This window comes from Amblyraja radiata, chromosome 21, assembly GCF_010909765.2.
Source record: "Amblyraja radiata isolate CabotCenter1 chromosome 21, sAmbRad1.1.pri, whole genome shotgun sequence".
Taxonomy (NCBI): domain Eukaryota; kingdom Metazoa; phylum Chordata; class Chondrichthyes; order Rajiformes; family Rajidae; genus Amblyraja; species Amblyraja radiata.
Window position 1 is genome coordinate 37,918,192 of NC_045976.1, and position 26,755 is coordinate 37,944,946.

General features: G+C 43.2%; 1 protein-coding gene across 2 annotated transcripts in view; it reads right to left on the reverse strand.

The window, feature by feature from the left end:
* The window catches only part of mkln1 (muskelin 1), a 97,121-nt gene extending 83,554 nt beyond the window's left edge, over positions 1–13,567 (reverse strand). For both annotated transcript variants that reach the window (XM_033040104.1, XM_033040103.1), the window contains exon 1: positions 13,445–13,567. In XM_033040104.1, the coding sequence (XP_032895995.1) occupies positions 13,445–13,527 (83 nt within the window). In that variant the 5' untranslated portion in view covers positions 13,528–13,567. The remainder of the gene's footprint in view (positions 1–13,444) is intronic.
* Between the last annotated feature and the right edge of the window lie 13,188 nt (positions 13,568–26,755).

Consider the following 26,755-nt stretch of genomic DNA (forward strand, 5'->3'; position numbering starts at 1 on the left):
TTCTCCATTACTTTTAACACCATCCGGCCTACACTGCCAGGGAGCAAACTGAGGAAGATGCGGGTGGATGCTCCATTGGTGTCCTGGATCACCAACTATCTGACCACAATATGTCAAGCTACAGAACATGGTTGTGAGCAACACAGGGGCCCCGCAGGAGACTGTCCTCTCTCTCTTCCTGTTCACCATCTACACCTCGGACTTCAGATATAACTCGTACTCCTGCCACCTGCAGAAGTTTTCAGATGAGTCTGCAACTGTGGGCTGCATCAGTGAGAGGACGGAAGCTGAATACAGAGGTGTAGTCAACGACTTTGTTGAGTGTTGTGGGCTGAATCACCTGCAGCTCAGCACAGGCAAGGCTAAAGAATTAATGGTGGACTTTAGAAGGAGAAGAACACCCCTGTCCCCTGTCTGCATCATTGGTGTGGATGTGCAGTTTACCAGGGAGTACAAATACATTGGAGTGCGCCTGGACAGTAAACTGGACTGTTCCAGGAATGCTGAAGCCCTGTACAAGCAGGGACAGAGCTGGCTGTACTTTTTGATAAGGCTCTGCTCCTTCAATGTCTGCAGTAAGATACGACCAATCTGTGGTACCCAGTGCCTTCTTCTTCGTTGCCGTGTGCTGGGGCAGCAGGGTGAATGGCCATGGACACCATTAGAATCAACAAACTCATTAGGAAGGCTGGCTCCATACTGGGGGCGGAGTTGGATTAATGGGAGGTGGTCTTGGAGATGAGCATGCTCCTTAAACTGCGGAGCATCCTGGACAATCCTGACACACTGGTGGCGGCAGCAATGGCTGCCTCACCAACAGTCTGTCGGTTCCTTCCTTCTTTGTTGTTTGTTTGCATGTGTTAAATGTATGTTGGGGGAAACTTTTTCGAATCTCTTACCTCGATGGAGATGCGATTTTTTTCCGTATCGTATCTCCGCCTGCACTGTGGCCTAACATTGAGGAGTTGCTGGAAACTGACTTCGAACCGCAGGAACCCGCGGACTTAACATCACGGAGTTCGCGATCCCTGTTCATGATCGACTTTGGGGCTCCAACCGCGGGAGCCTGCAGACTTTAACATCTCGGTCTCTGGTTAAAGACTGACTTCGGGAACTCCAAGCCGCGGGAGCTTCGACCGCCTCGATGCGGCACATTCGACCGCCGGCTGCGGGAGCTTCGATCACCCCGACTGCGGATAGTTCAACTACACCGACCACGGGAGAATAAAATAGGAAGAAGATTGGGCTTTATTGCCTTCCATCACAGTGAGGAACGTGGGGAATCCGCTGTGGTGGATGTTTATGTTAACTTTTATGTAGTTGTGTGTCATGTTGCTTTTTTTAAAGTATGGCTGTATGGTAAATCGAATTTCACCGTACCTTAATTGGTACATGTGACAATAAACTGATCTAGAAACCTTGCTCAGCCTGGGGAGTACCTTCAGCAACAGACTGGCTCCACCAAGATGCAGGGAAGAATGCCACAGGAGATCCTTCTTTCCTGTGGTTATCAAACTGTACAACTCCTCCCCCTTCTGTCGTGGGGTAGACTGAGACTGACCCCCCCCCCCCACTCGTCACTTTAATTTCACGTTTCATGTATTTTGTGTTTTTATCACCGTTGATCAATTTCCCTCCTGGGATAAATAAAGTTCTATTTTATCGTATCGTATGTGGATCTTCTGCCCAACAGGAGAGGGGAAGAAGAGAGAATGATGGTTTATGAGTGGTCATTGATTATGTCAGCTGTTTTCCCAAGGCAGCGAGAAGGACCGATGTAATAGAAACATAGAAAATAGGTGAGGGAATGGACCATGCAGCATTTCGAGCCATTCAATATGATCATGGCTGATCATTCAAAATCAGTACCCCGTTTCCTGCTCTTTTCCCATATCCCTCGATTCCTTTAGCCCAAAGAGTTAAATCTAACTCTCTCATGAAAACATTCAGAATCCATGGGGAGGTTGGTTTGCCGGGCTGCGTCAGCAATTCTCTGCAATGTTTTGCGGTCATAGGCAGACAGTGTCACATCAAACTGTGATGCATCCCAAGAGGATGCTTTCAGTGGTGCATTTGTTGAATTTGGTAAGAAACACTAAAGACACAACAAATTTCTTCAGTGTTGTGAGGAAGTAGACATGTGGGTTTGCTTTCTCGGCTGGATCATCGATGAGGTTGGATTTGGTCAAATTGCTGGTGATATTTACACAAAGGAACTTGAAGTATGTTAATTGGTCTGAAGAAGGGTTCAGACCCGAAATATCGCATATCCATGTTCTCCAGGAATACTGTCTGACTCACTGAGTTACTCCAGCAATTTGTGTCTATCATTGGTATAAACCAGCATCTGCAGTTCCTTGTTACTATATATTAGTTAGTTAATTTATTGTCACAAGTACAGAGAACAGGGGAATGCTTGTTCTGCATGTTATCCATTCAAAATGTACTATACACGAGTACAACAGACCCTCTTCTGGGAAACAGGCAGAGAGTCTGCATGTTCTGCACCACTTCCAGCTTTCTCTCTCATGGTACAATCAGTCAGAACAAGGGTGCCGGCCAAAAACATCGCCTATTCACGTCCTCCAGAAATGCTGCCTGATCCGGCTGAGTTACTCCAGCACCTATTGTCTATCATGAACCCATTCATGGTCTTCATATCAACACCAGCTTCGGTCTTGCCACTCCCCTCGTTAGCTATCTTCCGTCTTCACTCTCACTCCTGATACAGGGTTTCAATCCGATACATTGGCCAATCATTTCCATCCGCAGACACTGCTCAATCTACTAAATTTATCCAGCTAAATTTGTTGTTGCGCAAGTGTGCTTCAAGGAAAATTTATGGTTTATTTTTTCCAATTAATTCCAATTCAGCACTGATATGTCTGACAGTTAGATAGAGACAGTTATCTTGATTTCTCTGTGTATAGTGTCAATGAATAAGAGTTTGTACAGCATTGAAATTGGCCATTCAGTCCTCCACATCCATGCTGTTCCTTTTGCGCTTCTACACTAATCCCATTGACTGTGCTTCGAACTTGAAATATGCACACGCACCAATGCACATTTTTGCTTTCAAACTGTATCTAATTTCTGATCCAAGCTTTTTGCATACATCTTGTTTTTATTGGAATTACTAGAAAACACCTCAAATCATTATTTTTACACAAAGTTAAAAACATTTACAGGCTAGAATGATGCGCGAGTCGTTTCACTTAGCTCATAGGAGAGCAAAAGGCCATTTAATTGTGAAAGGCAGTTGACGTGGCTAATTTAAGTTTCATCACTCAATTGGGGGATAAAGAAAGTTGATGGGGAACTGTTCCAGTGCATGAAAGGTGATTCTGACTGATGGATGGGCTCTCTATATCATTTGATTTTTCCTCAGAATAATAGGTGCTATGGGTGGTGAGAGTCTGTCGTACGGTTACACAGTGTAAAGAATTTACTGAGAAATGTTGCTGCAGGTCATCGTAACCTTTTTAATACGCATTATAAAGGATAGGAAAGGTAGCAACTGAGGTTAATAGGTTGCAGTTCAAAACTTTGCAGCTGCTCAACATCTCATGCTACTCTTAATACTGAAAACAGTACTGGTGTTTTTAAATGGCTTTAACTGTGGAAACATGATTGAAAATTGAGTATATTGTGCTCTCAGGAGCACTTGTATGATTGAACTCTGGAGACAGTGAAGTCAATTTGAATAACAGCTGTATGTTCAATTGCATGTGGGAGTATGTTTTAAATCCGTGGAGTTTCATACATTAAATTTCAACAAAGGAATATGTTCATGTGTTTCAACTACTGGAGCACTCATTGAAGGGTATACGCAATGACACTAAATGCTTACTTGGAAGAATTTCACCTCCTCTCTCTGACGGAGCTTGTGAGCCCCTCTCACTGCACCCCATGCGATTTCTGCTGTTTTCCTGCTGTTCGACCACGTTCTGCCAGGCTTTGTCCTGCCCCCTCCTCTCAACGAGATTTCTCCCCACTACTGCTCAGTTCGAAAAAGGATCCCGACCCGAAACATTGTCTACCCATGTCCTCCAGAGATGCTGCCTGACCAACACGGTGTTCTACACAAGATTTCAACATATGCAGTTCCTTGCGTCTCCTTAAAGACCAACCCATCTCCATTTACGTCCAAGTCAGTTATATATATATCACAAACAACAGCGGCCCCAACACAGATTCCTGCAGGATACCGCCAGTCAGACCACCAGCCAGAATCCTCCGTCTTCTATGAGTAAGTGTTCTCAGTATATACGTTAAGTGTCAAAATGACACTAAGAAGACCATAGCCTGACGTGGTCCACGAACAACCTGATTTTATCCTGCTACCAGCCAGAAATATTGACAGATTAGCTGGAGGATCAGCTGCTTTGACGTCATCTGATCCTGTCGGAAGAACCTTGTCCCACTGGAGCTTAATGACGCGAGTGGGATGAACTCCTGATGACAAGATTAGCTGTAGTTGGAATGAGCAGCTAAAATTGCAGAGCATTTTCCTAAATTTTTGTCTGGCATGTAAGGGAGCAAGCTGCAGTTTTTTTAAGCTTTGCTTAGAATTGAACATGGTAGCACTTCAACCAAAGAGATTCTGTAAAACTTTAGTAATAATATCTGCAATGTCGACTGACAGGAACAGCATTGTCCTACAGTTAGTTTATTCCCTGCAATAACCTTCTCTGAATTAACCTAGCATATTTATGTTATTATAAAACTCAGCGGGTCAGGCAGCATCGGTGGAGGGAAATGGACAGGTGGCATTTCAGATCATTCTGCAGACAGATGAAGTAGCGGGTCGGAAGGGGTGTGGGGCAAGGATTAAGCAAGAGCAGGAAAGTTGTTAGTGGATCCAGCAAGGAGAGTTGAATGGCAGAAGAACCAGTGGCCAGGGCGACCCTACATCACCGACCTTAGCGCCAAGATAAGACTAGTTATTGCCGAGACCTTGATACTTGAAAGGTACAAGATGCCACAAGAAACGTGGCGACTGTGTACTGACTGGGCAGAAATCTACTATTTTCACACTACAATAATTGCCCTCTTGTACTTATGATTAAGCTTGTGTATTGTCTGCTGACTGGTTAGCACGTAACAAAAGCTTTTCACGGTACCTCAGTACATGTGACAATAAACTAAACTAAAGTATAGTATGATTTTACTTGATTGTACTTAAATCACAAAAAAATAATTTCTATCAATTTATTGTTGTCATTTGTGCCAAGGTAAAATGAAAAACTTTGCTTTGCATGCAATCCAATTAGATTAGATAATACAATACATAACTATAATCGTCAAACTCAAGTACAATAGGGTGAACAGAGGAAAAGATGCAGACTCCAGAGTATAGTTCTCAACATAGTGGCGCACCAATTCCATTTACAAAATTCAATGTCCACTATGGGGGTAGAGATGAATTGGACCATTCACAAGCTTGATGGAGGGGAAGAAGCTGTTCCTGAGTCTGGTGTGTGTACTTTCAAGCTTCTGGACCTTGGTAGAAGGTACCCAAAGGTACAGAAGGTTGAAAGTTCACACACCAGACTCAGGAATATATGTAAAGGTTTGTATGAATCATTGGACACGTGCCGAATTTGCTCTGTCTCCTAAGAAAGCGGAGGTAATTGGTGTGCCTTCTTGGCTGTCACACATTCAAGCAATGAAGGAATACCAGTATATATCAGCAGATTCACGTAATAAACAAAAATACATGTGAGTGACAATCCAGTATATTATTTTACATGGAACACAAGCACTACAATTCACAAGAAATTTGATTAAGATCATACCTAACAGAGAGTCATCATTGTAGATTGATATGCAAAAAGACCCTGCCGCACCAACTAAAACAAAATTATGTCCAAAGCACACAGAAAGCAGTATCATATGGGTTTCCAAAATCCAAAATGCTTATAGTTAAGGTAATTCCATTAGTGTATGGAACATACTATGGAAAACAAATATAACCAATTCCTTGTCTGGAAAGGGAAGCACAACACCTGTTGGACTTGGAGCTACCACGATCTCAAGCTTATACAAGGGTTCTTGACACATATGAACAAACCAAAAGAGCTCAAATACATATTTGACAAATCTTGTTGGAAAAACATTGGCAGAAGTATTAGAAATCTCAAAGACAATTCAAGAACCATTTAACTTGAGTTGTAAGTAAACAGATTTAATCTTAAAGATTTTAAATCTTAAAACTTTAGGACTAATATTGGGAATTTTTCCTCAAGAAACACTCAACAAATGGAAAAGTTTTCAGGAACAGTAGCAAAGAACAAAATCTGTGAATCCAAGAAATTAAATGCTGAAATGCAGCAAGTCTCTGGATGAAATAACCAAAGCCAAAACAGTCTACCTCATCTGGATCCATTTAACCATTTTGAACATCTATTCGTGCTGCCTAAGGGATGGTGATTCAACCAAATTCAATACATCAACACAAACAAATTAGTGAAATCAAAACAAAAGGCAAAAGATAGTGCATTTATCCTCATGATTTTCATTCAAAAGAAAAGAACTTGTGGTGGCATAACTAAAACAAAACATTTCCAAGAACATGGTAATGCAGCAAGTTAGGATTATGTCCTTAACACATCCGTCCAATCCAATACTGAGGAAAAATACTCTCCGGGGTAAAAAAATCTCTCAGATCTCAGTGAATATGCAACTACAAAATAAAGTTACCTCAACATTGCCCTATGCAGTTCAAAGTTGTTTATTTTTCTAATCTATCGATTGTTTGGTACATGCTGTTACTTCCAAGTCAAATTACTTTAAAAAAAGCTTTCTCAACTATTGCATCACATCGTTCACTCGTTTTATTCACTTACTAATGGATCCTTCTGTATAAGAGTTTATTTGGCTTGGAAACTGAAAGGGAATTACGCAAGTCCACGTTATAGTGGAATTAGGCCATACGGCCCATCGAGTCTACTCCCTCAATCATGGCTGATCTCTGCCACCTAATTCCATTTTCCTGCCTTCTCCCCATAACCCTTGACACTCGTTCTAATTAAGAATTTGTCTATGTCTGTCTTAAAAATATCCACTGACTTGGCCTCCACAGCCATCTGTGCAAATGGGTTCCACAGATTAACTACCCTTCGACTAAACAGCATTTATACATCATTAATTTTATACACCTCTATTTTAAACTGCAATATCTTCATCCTTTTTTGCAGCTTTAAAAATGCATATTGTAGTTAAAAAAAACTGCAGCATCTAGATGGCGACAGTGGAAGGTGATGGGGAAAGTTGACGGCTGTGAACAGTCTGCGAACTCACCTCCTGCGGCCTTGGAAAGTACACTAAAGTTCTGCGATCAGCTCTGGAAACAGAGCATAGAAACACAGAAAATAGGTGCAGGAGTAGGCCATTCGGCCCTTCGAGCCTGCACCGCCATTCAACATGATCATGGCTGATCATCCAACTCAGTATCCTGTACCTGCCTTCTCTCCATTACCCCTGATCCCTTTAGCCACAATGGCCACATCTAACTCCCTCTTAAATATAGCCAATGAACTGGCCTCAACTACCTTCTGTGGCAGAGAATTCCAGAGATTCACCACTCTCTGTGTGAAAAATGTTTTTCTCATCTCGGTCCTAAAAGACTTCCCCTTTATCCTTAAACTGTGACCCCTTGTCCTGGACTTCCCCAACATCGGGAACAATCTTCCTGCATCTAGCCTGTCCAAACCCTTAAGAATTTTGTAAGTTTCTATAAGATCCCCCCTCAATCTTCTAAATTCTAGCGAGTACAAGCCGAGTCTATCCAGTCTTTCTTCATTTGGAAGTCCTGACATCCCAGGAATCAGTCTGGTGAACCTTCTCTGTACTTCCTCTATGGCAATAATGTCTTTCCTCAGATTTGGAGAGCAAAACTGTACGCAATACTCCAGGTGTGGTCTCACCAAGACCCTGTACAACTGCAGTAGAACCTCCCTGCTGCTATACTCAAATCCTTTTGCTATGAATGCTAACATACCATTCGCTTTCTTCACTGCCTGCTGCACCTGCATGCCTACTTTCAATGACTGGTGTACCATGACACCCAGGTCTCGTTGCATCTCCCCTTTTGCTAATCAGCCACCATTTAGATAATAGTCTACTTTCCTGTTTTTGCCACCAAAGTGGATAACCTCACATTTATCCACATTATACTGTCACACATTCCTCCTCTCCACAGATGCTGCCTGTCCTGCTGAGTTACTGCAGAATTTTGTGTCTATCTCCTCGAGTCAAAGATGCAAGTTATTAGTCCAGCACTGAAACAGATAATCATTATTATACATGCTGAGAAAACAGACAGGAACAACTTTGCATTTGCCTCACTTCTCAAAATGTGCAGTGTAAAAGTTCATTAAAAAGACCAACTGTTGAGGGATTCATCTGATCCACATCCCTGAATTGAAAATATTATATAAACAATCACCGTCTTGTGCCTGTCAATTAGTGACTTGTGCTTGCCATACAGATGTTCCCTCAAATGTTCACTTCTCTTATATCTGCTCAAAACCTCAGCTCAATAACATTTTCCATTTTTCCTGCAAGGTCAAACTGGAACATGAAATCAATTTATCTTTTCATAGGTGCTGCTTGATCGCTTCACACTTCCAATATCCCATGTGCCTGAGAGGTTTCAGCACATGTTACGACTGAAAAATAAATTACTTGGGCACAAATGTCTTCAATGTCTTAACTGCACCATATATCCTTCTTGGAAAGTCAGTTTAAATATTATGCAGTTATGCAACTGTCTGTCTATTTGAATGGTTGGCAGGCAAATTAAGATTCCACGTCATTACTTCACATAATGTTAAAAAAAAAATTTCTCTCAGCTCAAATGAAAATCAAAAAAAAAAAAACTGCAGTTGCCAGAAATCCAAATTAAACAGAAAATTCTGGAAATAATAAGTCAAGTCATATCTGCCACAGCCACTATGCCAGATATACTGTGTTTGCTCAAAGTGCTGAAGGAACTTAGTGGGTCAGACAACATCTTTGGAGGGAATGGACAAACGAAGGATCAGGTGGGGACCCTTTATTAAGACTGAAAGGTCCCAACCCAAAATGTCTGTCCATTCCCTCCCCAGATGCTGCCTGACCCGCTAATTCCCTCCTGCACTGCGTGTTTTGCTCAAGATTACAACATCTGCAGTTTCTTGGGTCTCATCCAAAGCATTAACTGTTTCTCTTCCCACACATGTGGCCTGACCTAGTGTCTTTTGGCATTTTTTGTGTTTTTATTCTGCCAATTTATGCCAAAGTCATTGCCGTTTGTTGCAAGTTGTGGCAAATAGGACGTTTATCACGTGATTGCCCCCAAAGCAATGATCTTATCAAATGATAGGATAGCACCAGGGAACAAATGGCCTACTCCTCTCCCTAATATCCACATATTCCTGTGTACAAATACAAGCATTTATACAAAGTTATTTCCATAAGACCACTGGTGCGAGAATGCCAGTCAGAAGTATTTGAAGCAGCAATCTATTTCACCCCATATACATGTTCTGTCATATTAGATTGAGGGTAATAATTTTTCCTCAACAACTCTTTTGATCGATGTGCTTTACAGAAGTCAGGTATACATAAGCAGACGACCTGTATTTAGTTTCTTGGAAATTCACCATATTTAGTGTAGAAATCACTGGAGTGAGTTAATGAAGATTTTAAAGCATTCTTTGAAATAAAGCCAAAGTACTCTCTCTCTCACTCCACGTCACAGATGGTCGCTGAATGATGCTGCATGTGAAATTCCCATCACATTAACAGCACTTGCTCTACTGCATAATTGATTTCACAGAAGCATTTGCAACTTTAGATTAAACAAAGCACACAGTAAATCAAGTTGCCTTCATTCCATAATAGCAGTATTAAAACATAATTTCAAAATTATCTCAAAGCATTGGTGCAAGTTATTTCTTGCCTTCCAAGATAATATATATAAAAGCCAATAAATTCATGACTATAATAACATAAAAATAAGCAGATTATTAATTTCAGATTGCAATGGGACCTATAAGCAAAAGGTCTGTCTTAAACTATTACTATCTGTCTCTTAGACAACTTTCAAAGCAACTGTAATAAGCATTGAGGTAGCTCCAGAATCTAGTGTTTCAATCCAGAACATTAAGTTATCATAGTCAGAATTCTACAGCACAGAAACAGGCCTACTGCCCAAGACATACATGCCAGTCTTTATGCCCATCTACACTAATCCTATTTGCACACAATAAATTCATTTTGCTTTGACACTTTCCCTCCCAAGATCATATGTAAAATCTTCTTTCTCATCAACCAGTCCTAAGATAAACCCAGACCTAAGATAGACACAAAATGATGAAGTAACTCAGCAGGTAAGGCAGCATCACTGGAGAGAAGGAATGGGTGATGTTTCTGGATGAGACCCTTCTTCAGACTGAGCTCAGTCTCAACCCTTCAAAACGTCACCCAATCGTTCTCTCCAGTGATGCTGCCTGACCCGCTGAGTTACTCCAGCATTTTGTGTCTATCTTCGATGTAAACCAGCATCTGCAGTTCCTTCCTGCACATTAAACCTATATCGCCTTGTTTTTGATACCTCTACCATGGGTATGAATGGGCCAAAGGGCCTGCTCCTTTGTTGCACTGTTCTGTGTTCTGTATCACACGGAACAATATTTTTACATTAAAAATGGACAAATATTGACAGTTAATCTAAATAGGTCAGTTGTAACAAAGAGCAAAATAATTCCAATGTTTTAGAGGAGTAGTAAAAGAGGAGTATCAGAGCAAAGAGGTCCTTCTGCAGTTGTACAGGGCCCTAGTGATACCACACCTGGAGTATTGTGTGCAGTTTTGGTCTCCAAATTTGAGGACATTCTTGCTATTGAGGTAGTGCAGCGTAGGTTCATGAGGTTAATTCCAGGGATGGCGGGACTATCATATGTTGATAGAATGGAACGGCTGGGCTTGTATACCCTGGAATTTGTGGAATTCTCTGCCTCAGAAGGCAGTGGAGGCCAATACTTTCAGGAGAGGGTTGGATAGAGCTATTCAAGATAGCGGAGTCAAGGGATATGGGGAAAAGGCAGGAACAGGGTACTGAGTGTGGATGATCAGCCATGATCACAGTGAATGGCAGTGCTGGCTCGAAGGGCCGAATGGCCTACTCCTGTCCCCATTGTCTATAAGTTAAATAAGGTCTATGGTCAATACAAAGTCAGTCAAAATTTCACGTCAAAATTTCACTTATGATCAGGAATCCATTGCACAGTGGATGGATACAAAAGTTACTGTAGCACTCAAAAGCAATTGAATGAATACTTGAAAATAAAATAACTTGTGGAGTTACAGGCAAAGTGGGACTATTCTTTTAAGAGGCAGCACCAAACCAAAGCAATTTTTTTAATTAACACTCAGCTAAGTTTTGCTATTCCATTGAGTTTTATCTCAGCCACATCGAAGGTTGACAAAAATCAGACCCTGCAGTTGTAAGCCAAACTTTGTCCAGCTGATAATGTCAAAGAAAGGATCTGCCAGCCACATAATTTCACAACCTGTGTTTGACAGTAATGCCGTGGCTTTATTTGCCACAAGATACTGCATATCCAACATTCCCAAATATTTGAAGAGGATGACAGTATTTGCTGATACTTGACACATTGCAAAGATCATGTGCAAACAGTAGTATCAAGTACAAACTTTCCAACGAAAAGTTCTGCGCTCCTGTCAATGGTGTTACAACAGCACAATGAAGTAACCAAAGTACCCCAGACTGATCCAAGGCTCAATTTAAAAAAAAATATCATCATCTTATATTTTCAAGCCACAAATATATAAAACGGCTTCCTTGTAACAATTATAAAACAAATCATTCATTCAGCTTGTCTCACAATACACTGATAAAATAAAACAAATGATAACCGATTCCAAATCTCTTTTTGCTCAAGACTAGAAACCACACAATTTCAAACCACTAAAGTCTGAAGAAGGGTCCCGACCCAAAACATTGCATATCTGTGCCCAAGAGATGGTGCCTGGCCCACTGAGTTACTCCAGCACATTCTCTCTTTTATTTTGTAAAGCAACATCTGCAGTTCCTGTGTCTACTAATACATCTCTTTACTTTCACTTGACTGTTAAGCTTTAAGATACATACTTGGCTAGCAGATAAGTATAGAAGTTTTGGTCATGTCATTGCAGCAAATCAAGAAATTGCCTGTTGCAGTGTATCACAAGTGCTGGTGGTGTTGTGGGAACGGGCGGGCGGGCGGGCGGGGGGACTGAAATGAAAACTACAGAAAGGTGGGCAGAGGCTTACAGCCCCGTCAATGATGCTCTCAGCAGAAAGTGAACAACTTCCTAAGCATGAAAATGCTCGAGTACATCACTGACTGCTGAACTTTATTTTTCTTTGTGTGTTTATTTGTTGTAAACCAGCATCTGAAATTTCTTGTTTCTACTCTTTAATACGTCACTAATAATAATAATAATAATAATAATATCTTTTATTGTCATTGCACGTCAGTGCAACGAGATTTAGTGTGCAGCTCCACTGATGTACAAGAAACTCCACTGATGTACTAGATATAGACAGTGAATGGAGAGAAAGATGGGTGAAAAGAGAGAGATGGGTGAAGAGAGAGAGAGAGAGAGAAAGAGATGTGTAGAGAAAGAGAAGGGTGAAGAGAGAGGAGAGACTGGTGAGAAGAGAGCAGAGAGAGAAGGTGGCAAGCGAGAGTAGAGAGAAAGAGGACAGAGAGAGAGACAGGGGTGGGAGAGAGAGAGACGAGAGAGAGAGGAGAAGAGAGGAGTGAAGAGAGAGAGAGAGAGAGAGAAGGGGTGAAGAGAGAGAGGAGAATGGGTGAAAGGGAGAGGAGAGAGAAGAGGAGAGAGAGGAGAAGGGGTGAGACGAGAATAGAGGAGGAAGCGAGAGAGAGAGAAGGGTGAAGAGAGAGAGAGAGAAGGGGTGGAGAGAGAGAGAGAGAGAGAGAAGGGGTGAAGAGAGAGGGAGAGAAGGGGTGAAGAGAGAGAGAGAGAGAAGGGGTGAAGAGAGAGAGATGGTGAAGAGAGAAAGCGATGAGTGAAGAAAGAGATGAGTGGAGACACACACCACACAGACAGACAGACAGACAGACACACACAGACAGACAGACAGACAGACACACACAGACAGACACAGACAGACACACACCACACACACTGCTGTAGTAACTCAGCGGGACAGACCGCGTCTCTGGCGCCGTTTTCTTCTTCTACAGAAGGGACCCTTGTTCAGTCCCACCCGGGGCTGGCGGAGGGGGGGGGGGGTCAGGGCGGCCTCCAGCGGTACTCGAGGCCGAGGCTTCGGCGGCATCTGGGCCGCGCCGGAGCGAGGAGGAGAGGAGAGGGGACGGTGCGGGTTTGGTGAGACACAGCTTAGCGCGGCGGGCTGGATACTCACTCGGGCACGTAGGTAGACGAGTAGCTGGACCATTTGTGGAGGCAGTAGGTCAACGCGCTCCGCTCGGGCAGCGCGGCCGCCATCTTACACCAGCGGCTCCGCTCCGCTCGGCGGCCGCACCACGTGACCCCCGCCGGCCCGGACTCGCTGCTGCCCCACGCAGGCCGACCGGCGCCACTGCAGAGAGTAGCAGCCTCGCATCTTTCCCTTGGGCAACTCACAAACAGCCCAAGTCCAAGTGATTAGATTAGATTAGATTAGATTCGTTTATTGTCATTCAGACCTTTCGGTCTGAACGAAATTTTGTTTCCCTGCAGTCATACATATAATTTAAAAAATGACAAAAACACACAATCAACACAAATTTAACATCCACCACAGTGAGTTCACCAAACACCTCCTCACTGTGGTGGAAGGCAAAATCTTAAAGTCTCTGTCTCTTCCCTCTGTCTCCCTCTAAGCAGTCTGAAGAAGGGTTTCGGCCCGAAACGTTACCTATTTCCTTCGCTCCATAGATGCTGCTGCACCCGCTGAGTTTCTCCAGCATTTTTGTGTACCCAAGTCAAGTAGGTAAGTAAGTTTTATTTATATAGCACGTTTTAAGTCAACTCGCATTGACACCAAAGCGCTTTACAGTTATTTTGAGTTAGATGGGAGTTAGATGTGGCCCTTGTGGCTAAAGGGATCAGGGGGTATGGAGAGGAGGCAGGTACAGGATACTGAGTTGGATGATCAGCCATGATCATATTGAATGGCGGTGCAGGCTCGAAGGACCGAATGGCCTACTCCTGCACCTATTTTCTATGTTTCTATAAATAATAAGTTTCCATACAAACCATAGAAAAAGGTTAAAAAAAAAGTCAAGTCAAGTCATTTGTGTTTAAGAAGGAACTGCAGATGCTGGAAAATCGAAGGTACACAAAAATGCTGGAGAAACTCAGCGGGTGCAGCAGCATCTATGGAGCGAAGGAAATAGGCAACGTCTGAAGAAGGGTTTCGGCCCGAAACGTTGTCTATTTCCTTCGCTCCATAGATGCTGCTGCACCCGCGGAGTTCCTCCAGCATTTTTGTCTACCTTCAAGTCAAGTCACTTTCATTTCTATTTTAAAAAACCTTTTAAAAAAACAACTCTCGTTGACCAAAGTGCTTTACATTGGTGGAGGTACTAACGTTATACAACAGTGGTTCATAGATTAAGTACATACATTAATACATATATATAGCCCTCGCTCAGAGGACGTCAAGAAAGGCTTGAGAGTAAAGATGAGTTTTAAGTCTCGACTTAAAAGAGTCGATGGAGGGGGCAGTTCTGATGGGAAAAGGGATGCTGTTCCACAGTCTAGGAGCTGCAACTGCAAAGGCACGGTCGCCCCTGAACTTATGCCTAGACCGTTCAGTAACCCCAAGTCGGCCGATCTGAGGGACCTGGAGGTGGTGTGGTGTGTAAACAGACTTTTAATGTAGGTGGCCCAGTGGTAAGCAAAGATCTATGGTAAGATCTATGAACTTTGGTGGTAAGTGTCTTGATTTCTCTCACTTCAGGTAGCCCTGGCATTCCTTATCTCTCTCTCTCTCTCTCTCTATCCCTCCCCCTCCCAATTCGCATAAGCTTCTCATTTTCACCCGACAAAATCATCGTCACTTTTTTTTGCAGGTAGACACAAAATGCTGGAGTAACTCAGTGGGTCAGGCAGCATCTCTGGAGAGAAGGAAAGGGTGACGTTTCAGGTCGAGACCCTCTTCAGACGTTTCCACCAGTGGGCGAGTCTCGGACAAGAAGGTTGAGGGGGGGGGACCTCATTGAAACTTACAGATAATGAAAGCCATAGAGAGAGTGGATGTGGAGAGGATGTTTCCACTAGTGGGAGAGTCTTGGACTAGAGGGCACAACCTCAGTATTACAGGACGTTCCTTTAGGAAGGAGATGAGGAGGAATTTCTTTAGTCAGAGGGTGCTGAATTTGTGGAATTCATCGCCACAGAAGGTTGTGGAGGCCAAGTCGATTGATATTTTCAAGGCAGAGGTAGATAGATTCTTGATTAGTACGGGTGTCAGTGGTTACGGGGAGAAGGCAGGAGAATGGGGTTAGGAGGGAGAGATAGATCGGCCATGATTGAATGGCGGAGTAGATTTAGTAAGCCGAATGGCCTAATTCTGCCCCTATCACTTGTGGCCTTATGACTCATTGCATATGGATATGCTCTCTGCTGCAGAGGAACATGCACCTCACACCCACCCCCACCCCCCTGCAACAGAGGCGTGCAGCGCTGACATGTACAACTGACGTCTAACCCATTGCATACAGGCATGCAGCACTGACACGTAATGCAGACATCTAACCCATTGCACAGGCATGCAGCCCGTTGCATACAGACATGCTCCCCATCCCCGCTGCATGGGAACATGCAGCTCCGCACTGCAATAGAGGCGTGCAGCGCTGACATGTATAGCAGACGTCTAACCCATTGCTGAGAGACATGCAGTCTTTTGCATACAGGCACACTCCCCATCCCCACTGCACACAGACATGCAGCACTGACAAGTAAAACATGCATCTAACCCATTAGACAGAGACATGAAACTCATTGCATACAGGCATACTCCCCATCCCCACTGCACAGAGGCATGCTGCCTAGTGCACAGATGTGTTCCTCATCCCCACTGCACAGGCATACAGTGCAGACTCATTATACAAACCTATACTCCATTGTACAGAGACATGCAGTCCAGACACTTACTGCCCATTTCCACTGCACACAGCCATGCAGCATAAATGGTCCAGATCATTAAATTGTAAAGGATCATAACTAATAACAAAATAAAATGTGTTAATTAGTACAGGTGTCAGGGGTTATGGGGAGAAGGCAGGACAATTGGGTTAGGAGGGAGTGCTAGATCAGCCGTGATTGAATGGCGGAGTGGACTTGATGGGCCAAATAGCCTAATTCTGCTCCTATCACTTATGAACCTATAAGCAGATTTAGTATCGAGTATCTTGAAGAAGGGTCTCGACCCGAAACGTCGCCTATTTCCTTCGCTCCATAGATGCTGCCTCACCCGCTGAGTTTCACCAGTATTTTCGTCTACCTTAGATTTTCCAGCATCTGCAGTTCCTTCTTAAGCAGATTTAGTATAATTAGTCCCAAAGCAAAACAAGAAACAAATACCCAACAGATCATTCAGTATCTTTGGGAAGGGAAACGGTCTGGTACACGCATCTGGATGCAATGAGCATAGTATTTATTTGTTGGCTGCATGCATTTTGCCCAACTTGCTAAGTATTTCAAGCAATTGTCGTTTTACTTCATATTCCCAGTACTTGAAAGATTTTGGTTTTGTTTTCTCATGCTTATGGTTCGGATGCTTTCTTTAATCAGGCTGGCTTCAAGGTGTGGTTGATGAGTATGAGACGGCACAGTCCTCAACTCAATAATTAATGTTCATGTGTTTCATTTATCAGTGTGACATACCCACATATTTACCATCCCAAATGCTATTATGCCACTTAGAACTGCACTCCATGCTTTTACAGATAAACTATGTGCTGACAGGGAATAGAAGAATAATTAGAGCTGAACAACATCCAACCTCCCTTGGCTGTTGATGATAATATTAGGTTCAAATGGTTCCTGCTAACAAATTCTTGAAACATAGCTTTGGCATGTACTTTAGGTTTATATTTCGTCTCTGCAAACTTCATATTTGATTCACGCAAAAGTAAATTAGAAAAACAGATAATGAATCTTAGGAATTTACACTATACCTTCCCTGAAGGGTGTCGTTTGCAAAGAGTAAATGACAAATATATGCAACAGCAAGTTATGTGATAATGGCTGCAGGGGTCTATCTTGTCTGAAGAAGCTTGCCAAGGCATTTTGTTTCAGATACAAATAGAGTACAGTGTGTCAATAGCATTTGCATTTCTTCACCATAGTGATTGCAATTGTCATAGAGTCATACAGTTTGGAAAAAGGCCCTTCAGCCCAACTTAGCCATGCCAACCAACATGTCCCATCTATATCAACCCCACTTGCCTGCATATGACCAACATCCCTCCAAACTTGTCCTATCCATGTACCTGTTTATTTGCTTCTTAAACGTTGCGCTAGTCCCTGCCTCAACTACCTCCTCCAGCAGCCCGTTCCATACCCAATAGTCAATAGGTGCAGGAGCAGGCCATCAGGCCCTTCGAGCCAGCACTGCTATTCACTGTGATCATGGCTGATCATCCACAATCAGTATCCCATTCCTGCCTTCTCCCCATATCCCTTGACTACGCTATCTTTAAGAGCTCTACCTTAAGATTCTCTGCCTCTGCTGCCTTCTGAGGTAGAGAATTCCACAGATTCACAACTCTCTGGGTGAAAATGGTTTTCCTCATCTCTGTTCTAAATAGCCTACCCCTTATTCCCGCCATCCTTTATGAGAAAAAGTTACCCCTGAGATTCCCATTATATCTTTCCTCCCTCACCTTAAAACTATGCCCTCTGGTTCTCGATTCACTACTCTGGGCAAGAGACCTTGTGTGTCTATTCCTCTTGTGATAAAATGCTCTCATGAGATTTATAAAATGAAAGCAGAAAATAATCAGGTTTTAAGTAAATACACCTAAATACAATCTCATCAGTGATCCCCAAAACAGGCATTTGAATTGAACTTTAATGAGACCAGTTAAATGGAGAGAACAATGAATATCCACATACCACATGGATTATTCCATTGAGTGAATGAGTAATATATTGTGGAAGCAAGGAAGGTACTGCAGCTGGTGGTTTACCAAGAAAAGACACAAGACCCCGGAATAACCCACCGGGTCAGGCAACATCCCTGGAGAACAAGGATATGTGATATTTTGGGCTGGGACCCTTCTTCAGTAAGATTCAGTAACAGAATGAAAGGAAACTTACACAGTGTCACAAAGTTTGTGTGAGGTAACTATGAATTTGGATTTCTTCACTTAAAACGAAGAAAAGATGAACCTCACAGGTGTGAACGCCAAAATTAAAATAAAATACACCGGCTCAGATCATTAGCTTTTGAATATTAAAAAGACGAGTGACTAAAGGACACAAAGTGCTGGAGTAATTCAGTGGGTCAGACAGCATCTCTGGTGAACGTGAATAGGTGACGTTTTGGATTAGGACTCTTCTTAAGACTGAATATGAATCTGAAGAAGGATCTCGAACCAAAACGTCACCCGTTCCTTCTCTCAGGAGATGCTGCCTGTCCCGCTGAATTACTCCAGCATTTTGTGTCTACTCTTGACTCTTGTTTCCCTGTAAATGCAGGTAGTTCAATTAATTCCATGGTAGTGAGAACTAAGTAGATATTTTGCACAAAATGTACTGATCGGTATTGGCTGAAGAGATCATATACTTCAAGTTGATAAAGTTGAGTAAAGAATTATTGTCCGTTCACAGCTGTAGACCGGAGCAGAACTGTGGAGAACCAGTGTAAATATCCATTTGGTGATCAGGGAATATTTGTGCAGTGAACATGATATCACAAAAGAAAGGAACTTGCCTCAAGTAAAATACTTAATCAACAAAACATTATTTTTGTATTGCAAATCTAGTTTGTGTTACTGATAAAATAAACGTAGACTCAGTAGGGAGATTAAACTTGAGATCACAACGAACGGATAAAAAGAGGTCTCCAAATATCTTATTGCAGGCACATGAAATGGTGCAGAACATCAGAAGTTCACTTGGATCGTACTCAAATATTTCAAAGTCCAGAACAGTTAGTTTCACTCCCTGCTCTTTCCCCCATATTCAGCCGATCATCATGTGTTCAAATATTTATCCAAATATCTTTTGTTGGTTGCTTCTGAACATGTGTCAACCAGGCTATCATAGAGTCCATTCGAGATCACAACAACCTCCTGGAGAAGGGGGTGAAGAGAATGACCCTCCTGCCATGGTCCTTTGCCAAGCACCGTAAATATGTGACCTTTCCTTATTGACCCTCCCGCCACCGTAAGCATTTTCCTCCTTTAAAACGCTTCGTGATTTTAAATGCCTCAACCAAATCTCCTCTTTGACTCAATCCCATTGCACAATTTCCCTGAGTAAATCGCTTCTGTGGACCACCCAAAACTTCATGTCCTTTCTTAAAGTGGAAACAAAACCTCAGAAGAAACCAAACTATTGTTTCAATGGGTTTTGACATAACCTCCTAACATTTTGTTCCATTTAGGAAGTCCAGGATCATGTGACCAGAATCCCACTCCCTGACTCTCAGTCTGATGAAGGATCTCAACCCAAGTGTCACCTATTCTTTTTCACCAGAGATGCCACCTGACCCGCTGAGTTACTCCAGGATGCTATGAGAATGCAGGGTGACTTGGACAGGTTGGGGGAGTGGGCGGATGCACGGCAGATGACGTTTAATGTGGAGAAATGTGAGGTTATCCACTTTGGTAGCAAAAACAGGAAGGCAGATTACTATCTAAATGGCGACAAGTTGGGAAAAGGGGAAGTACAGCGGGATCTGGGGGTCCTTGTTCATCAGTCTATGAAAGTAAGCATGCAGGTACAGCAGGCAGTGAAGAAAGTGAATTACATGTTGGCCTTTATAACAAGAGGAGTCGAGTATAGGAGCAAAAAGGTCCTTCTGCAGTTGTACAGGGCCCTAGTGAGACCACACCTGGAGTATTGTGTGCAGTTTTGGTCCCCTAATTTGAGGAAGGACGTTCTTGCTTTTGAGGGAGTGCAGTGTAGGTTTACAAGGTTAATTCCCGGGATGGCGGGACTGTCATATGCTGAGAGAATGAAGCAGCTGGGCTTGTACACTCTGGAGTTTAGAAGGATGAGAGGGAATCTTATTGAAACATATAAGATTGTTAAGGGTTTGGACATGCTGGAGGCAGGAAACATGTTCCCGATGTTGGGGAAGTCCAGAACCAGTGGCCACAGTTTAAGAATAAGGGGTAAGCCATTTAGAACGGAGACGAGGAAACACTTTTTCTCACAGAGAGTGGTGAGTCTGTGGAATTCTCTGCCTCAGAGGGTGGTGGAGGCAGGTTCCCTGGATGCTTTCAAGAGAGAGCTGGATAGAGCCCTTAAAGATAGCGGAGTCAGGGTATATGGGGAGAAGGCAGGAACGGGGTACTGATTGTGGATGATCAGCCATGATCACATTGAATGTCGGTGCTGGCTCGAAGGGCCGAATGGCCTACTCCTGCACCTATTGTCTATTGTCTATTGATATTGTGTCTATCTGAGGTTCATAATTGTTTTGTTCACTAATTTTTCCACTTTGAAAATTTCTATTCAAGCATTCCAAAGTACGCACCCTCTTTAAAACTGTAGCATTTATCAACCGCCTTCCTCTTTCAAAACGCATCTTCCCACATTTTATTGCACTGAATTTTGTCTTCCATCTACCTTCTAATTCTCATCATATTTTGATGTCTTTTTCAAGTAGCCTACAATTTTCCTCATTGTTTACAGCTATCCAGGTTTGTGCCAACTGTATATTACTCCCTGTTCCCATCGCAATCAAGTCAACTTCAAGTGAATCTGAAAAAAACAGTTGTCCAAACACTGCATCCAAGGGGGAACTCCAATGTACATCTCCATCCAGTCTAAAAAAAAGTGATTGCCACCATTTCATCTCTCTTCACAAATTTTGTATTCATGTTACTCCTGGCTCTTTACACCCAAGCCTTACATTTTGCAAAAAATGTATGACCTTCCATTAAACTCTTTTTGAATGTCCATTTACGATTCAACTTGAAAGGACACAAAGTGCTGGTGTAACTCAGTGGATCAGGCAGCATCCCCGGAGAACATGCATAGGTGAGGTAACCAAAACACCACCTATCCATGTTCTCCAGAGATGCTGCCTGACCTGCTGAGTTACTCTAGCACTGTGTGTGTGTGTGTGTGTGTGTGTGTGTGTGTGTGTGTGTGTGTGTGTGTGTGTGTGTGTGTGTGTGTGTGTGTGTGTGTGTGTGTGTGTGTGTGTGTGTGTGTGTGTGTGTGTGTGTGTGTGTGTTGTGTGTTATGTGTGTGCGAGTGCATATACGTGTGTGCGTGTTGTGTGTTTTACACCAGTATCTGCAGAACCTTGTGTTTGCTAAAACACCTCTTCACTTTCACTTAACTGTGAAGCTTTCATATACATTGGGCAGCACAGTGTCACAGCGCCAGAGACCCGGGTTCGATCCTGACTACGCGTGCTGTCTGTATGGATTTTGTGCATTCTCCCCGTGACCTGCGCGGGTTTTCTCAGGGTGCTCCGCTTTGCTCCCACACTGACAAAGACCTGCAGGTTTATAGGTTAATTGGCTTCTGTAAATTGTTCCAAATGTGTGTAGGATAGCGTTCGTGTGCAGGGATAACTGGCCGGCGCGGACTCAATCAGTCAAAGGATCCGTTTTCCATGCTGTATCTTTACTTGGGCGGCACGGTGTTGTTGCTGCCTTACAGTGTCCAGAGACTACGGGTGCTGTCTGCATGGAGTTTGTACGTTTCCTTCTCCCTATAACCTCATAGGGTCATAGAAACATAGAAACATAGACAATAGGTGCAGGAGTAGGCCATTCGGCCCTTCGAGCCTGCACCGCCATTCAATATGATCATGGCTGATCATCCAACTCAGTATCCCGTACCTGCCTTCTCTCCATACCCTCTGATCCCCTTAGCCACAAGGGCCACATCTAACTCCCTCTTAAATATAGCCAATGAACTGGCCTCGACTACCCTCTGTGGCAGGGAGTTCCAGAGATTCACCACTCTCTGTGTGAAAAAAGTTCTCATCTCGGTTTTAAAGGATTTCCCCCTTATCCTTAAGCTGTGACCCCTTGTCCTGGACTTCCCCAACATCGGGAGCAATCTTCCTGCATCTAGCCTGTCCAACCCCTTAAGAATTTTGTAAGTTTCTATAAGATCCCCTCTCAATCTCCTAAATTCTAGAGAGTATAAACCAAGTCTATCCAGTCTTTCTTCATAAGACAGTCCTGACATCCCAGGAATCAGTCTGGTGAACCTTCTCTGCACTCCCTCTATGGCAATAATGTCCTTCCTCAGATTTGGAGACCAAAACTGTACGCAATACTCCAGGTGTGGTCTCACCAAGACCCTGTACAACTGCAGTAGAACTGCAGTAGAATACAGTGTGTAGGCAAGAACTAGTGTACGGTGATCATTGGTCGGCACGGACTCGGTCAGCCAAATTGCCTGTTTCCACGCTGTATCTCCAAACTAAAACTAAAAACAAACTAAATACCTGGGCAGTTCTTTGTTTCTACATTTCTATGGTTTTGAGGAACATCTGCATTAATATCTCAATTTCTGGCTCAGATTTTGGTTCAATATTTTGGACTATGGGCTTATTTTTATTATTATTATTATTATTATTATTATTATTATTATTATTATTATTATTATTATTATTATTATTATTATTATTATTATTATTATTAAGATCACCATATACATTGAGGCTGTTTTCATTGTGAAGAATGGTGAAACAAAACTTTGCTTCAAATCAGATTGACCGCACGCTGTACCTGGCTTGCAAGTGGTTGACATTTATGTTGGGTCACAGTGTACAAGCGGTGTCCTTGCCCTGGCACACGATAAGCTGCCATATCAGTTATTACATCATTAAACAATGATATGAACGCCACTCGGTTCCTGCTCTTCCCTTGCTCAATCGCGCTCTCTTTATGGGTGAGTTTCAGGTTTGTTGCAGGCGACGTTATCAAGCTGCGATTCTCGTCAGAAAGAAGCAAAAAGTATTGGCAAACATTCAGCGAAGAATGACAAAGAGGGTTAACAACAAGAAAATCCCGTCAGATAAACGAAGAGTTAGGGGAAGGGTGACTGATCTCTGAGATGTTTTGAGGACACATTATGTGGATGTAAGAATGGTATAGACTTGACACTATGAATAGCAAAGTAAAGTAAATAAAAAAACAGGCAAGACTTCAAATTGGAAGAGATTTTTATTTTCACAAAAGCTGTGAACTCAGAAATGTGATGACAAGAGCCCGGGGGGGGTGGAGGGGGGGGGGTGGGGGATGCAAATTCTTTAAATCCATTCTGCACCAGAAAATCTGATCAGTGATAAATAACCTCAGCCTAATTTATTCCAAAATATGGTTTTGTTCCAACTTTTAGCAAATCATTGGCCAAGATTTGGAGGTTTGATTAGAAATAAGTAAAGGCACAGAAAATAACGTACAACAGCCATTTAACCATCGAACCTGTACATTGAAGGGTTATCCTGTAGCTGTACACTGGACGGCTTGATTGTAATCATGTATAAGTTGTAATTGTACCGCATCGGTTTTCCCCCGGGTGCTCCGGTTTCCTCCGACACTCCAAAGACGTATAGGTTTGTGGGTTAATTGGCTTTGGTAACCTGTTGTAAAATTTTCCCTAGTGTGTGTGTGTAGGTTACTGTGTGGGGTGATCGTTGGTCGGCGCGGAGTGAGTGGGCCGCGCTGTATCTCTGAAGTCTAACGTCTATTTCTCGTCGAGATTGGTCATGGAAAATTTGCTGGCAAGGGCTATAAGACATGGTTTTCACGAACTGGGAGGGGATGAGAAATGAGGAGGGGATGGTGACTTCTTGTCCACAATGAATGACCAGTCTCTTTGCCTGTATCCCTTGGGAATAGGAAACACAATTGAGCCTTTCTGTTCGGCCACAATTCGTGGCAGTGGCACATTGAAAGAGTCAGGCAGCCAAGAAAAGCTTGTGTACTTGAGAAGGCACTGTTGTACGCACAATAGTTTCACCGTCCCACCACTAATGTTATCCTCATGAGGACAAGAGTGAAGTGCATGAGCAAAGCTGCCTCTCATCTCCAACCTTGAGATTTAGTTTTTGTTTTTGGAAGCATTTATGAAACATTTTTGGCCTTCACAGGTGTAAATCAATCCATGAATGAAACTCCTCAGAGACTCGAAGACTAGTTAAATGTTATTCTGTTTATCACCCTTGCAACTCTTGCCAAAATATCGCCCAACAAAAGTTCTGTGTGTTTATTTAACTGACACGAGAACAGTAGCCATTCCATAACGCAATATTGAAGCACCACCGAGCAAGGTTGCGCCCAAATTGTAACATAGATCAAGTATGTTACCCCCATTAATAGTAACAAAACATTATCTGTTACTGTCTAGTGTAGACAGTAACTTTAACAAAGAAACAGAAAAACTGTCCAAAGTCTTGCTACAGTAACTAAATGTAACAGTGTGAAGGAATAGTCATAGAGTCTTATAATGTGAAATCAGGCCCTTCGGCCCAACCTGCCCACGCCGGCCAATATATCCCATCTACACTAGTCCCACCTACCTGCAATTGGCCTATGTCCCTCTAAACCTATTCTATCCATGTACCTGTCTAAATGTTTCTTAAACATTGCGATAGTCCCAGCCTCAACTACCTCATCTGGCAGCTCGTTCCATACACCCACCAAACATTGTGTGAAAAAGCTACCCCTCAGGTTCCTATTAAATCATTCGATTTAAGAATGGTAAGGAGAATTATTTGAGGAAAGATGTATGGAAACAATTCAGAGAACGTTTGCAAGGCTCAAGATGGGTGGTCTGAAAAGGAAAGTGGCCAGTCTGTCATTCAATCCACTGGAGTGGAAAACTGAGAGAAGGCTTGACTGAAACATAAAATGCTCAGGGTACCTTAAATTGGAGAATTCCATGCTTTGAACCCCCTCCCCTGTGGCCCACCTAGACTCGCACCAATTTCCCCTCTCTCCCTCCACCTCCATTCCTTCCTCTGGCTTCACAATTTACCACTCTTCAATCTGCCCGTCTCACACCTTCTGCCCTTTGTTCTAACCATCTACCTCTCAAAAGCCCCCCTATGTCGAGGATGAATTACTCCAGCTCTTTGTGTCCTTCTGTGTAAACCAGCATCTGCAGTTCCTTGTGTCTGTTAATGGGATGAGGATATTTCCCTTTGAGGACAATCTAAGACACTGTGGAAAATACGACGGAGATGAGATTAAAAGGTGCTCCCTGAAGGAGGCATTTAAGAAACTTCTGGTTGGACACATGAATATACAGGGAGTGTGCAGGTTGGAACTGAAGGTAGACACAAATTCTGGAATAACTCAGCGGGTCAGGCAGCATCTTTGGAGAAAAGGAATAGGTGACGATTTGGGTCGGAACCCTTCTTCAGACCGGGTGTATGGATTATGTGCAGGTAGATGCGAGATGGTCTTAGCATCATGTTCGGCACAGACATTGTGGGCTGAAGGGCCTGCTCTTGTGCTGTACTGCTCTGTGTTCTATGATGGTAATGAGCTATCGCATGTCCTTTGGTGTTCGCCATGTGCATGCTGCATGCGTGCGCATGTATGCGTGTGCGGGTGGGTGCATGGTGCAGTTATCACTGAGTCATGGCCAGCGATAGTCCACCTTGCCCAGTGGCCATCCTTGGGTTGACTGTCAGCGATCAAGTGGTGCAGGAGAAGCAGGCTGCTGCTGCCTGAAAGCTACGTGACCTACAGTGTAGATATTAAATTGTGCAGTGCTCTTGATTTCAGCTTTAAGCAATTGAGCGTGTACTTCCCACAGAGCGAGACTTGATATTGATCGCTCCGGCATCTCTCTCAAGATTCAGCTGAGCACATCCCAGCGTGAGTTCCATTTGTTTCCTCCTTCATTCTCCCTCCCTGCTCCCCCGCTGCTCTTCTGCTGGGTCACAGAGAGTGAAACAAACTCACACATCCTGCAAGCAGCCACATTTTTATTTAGTTTATTATTGTCACGTATACCGAGGCAGAGCGAAAAGCTTTTGTCTGCGTCCTATCCATTCAACGAAAAGACTACATACAAGTACAATCAGGCCTGCACGGATAAAGATTAAAGGGTAGGTACAACATTTAAGTAAGTAAGTCAGTTCATTGGCCAAGTATTCACATACAAGGAATTTGCCTTGGTGCTCCGACCACAAGTAACAACAAGTGCACATATTTAACATTCAGGTCTAATAAAGTCCAATGAAAGATTAAATTAAAGGGGGGAGGCACAGTGGTGAGGCAGTATAGTTGCTGCCTTAACGCACCAGAGACCCAGGTGCGATCCAGGCTGCAGGTGCTGCCTGTGCGGAGTTTGTACGTTCTCCCCAAGATGGTGTGGGTTTTCCCTGGGTCCACCGGTTTCTACCCACACGCCAAGGACGTACAGGTTGGAAGGTTAATTGGCTTCGATAAAAATTGTAACTTGTTCCGAGCCTGTAGGACAGTGCTAGTGTAAAGAAATTGTTGGTTGGCGCGGGCTCGATGGGCCGAAGGGTCTGGTACCGCGCTGTATCTCTAAACTAAACCAA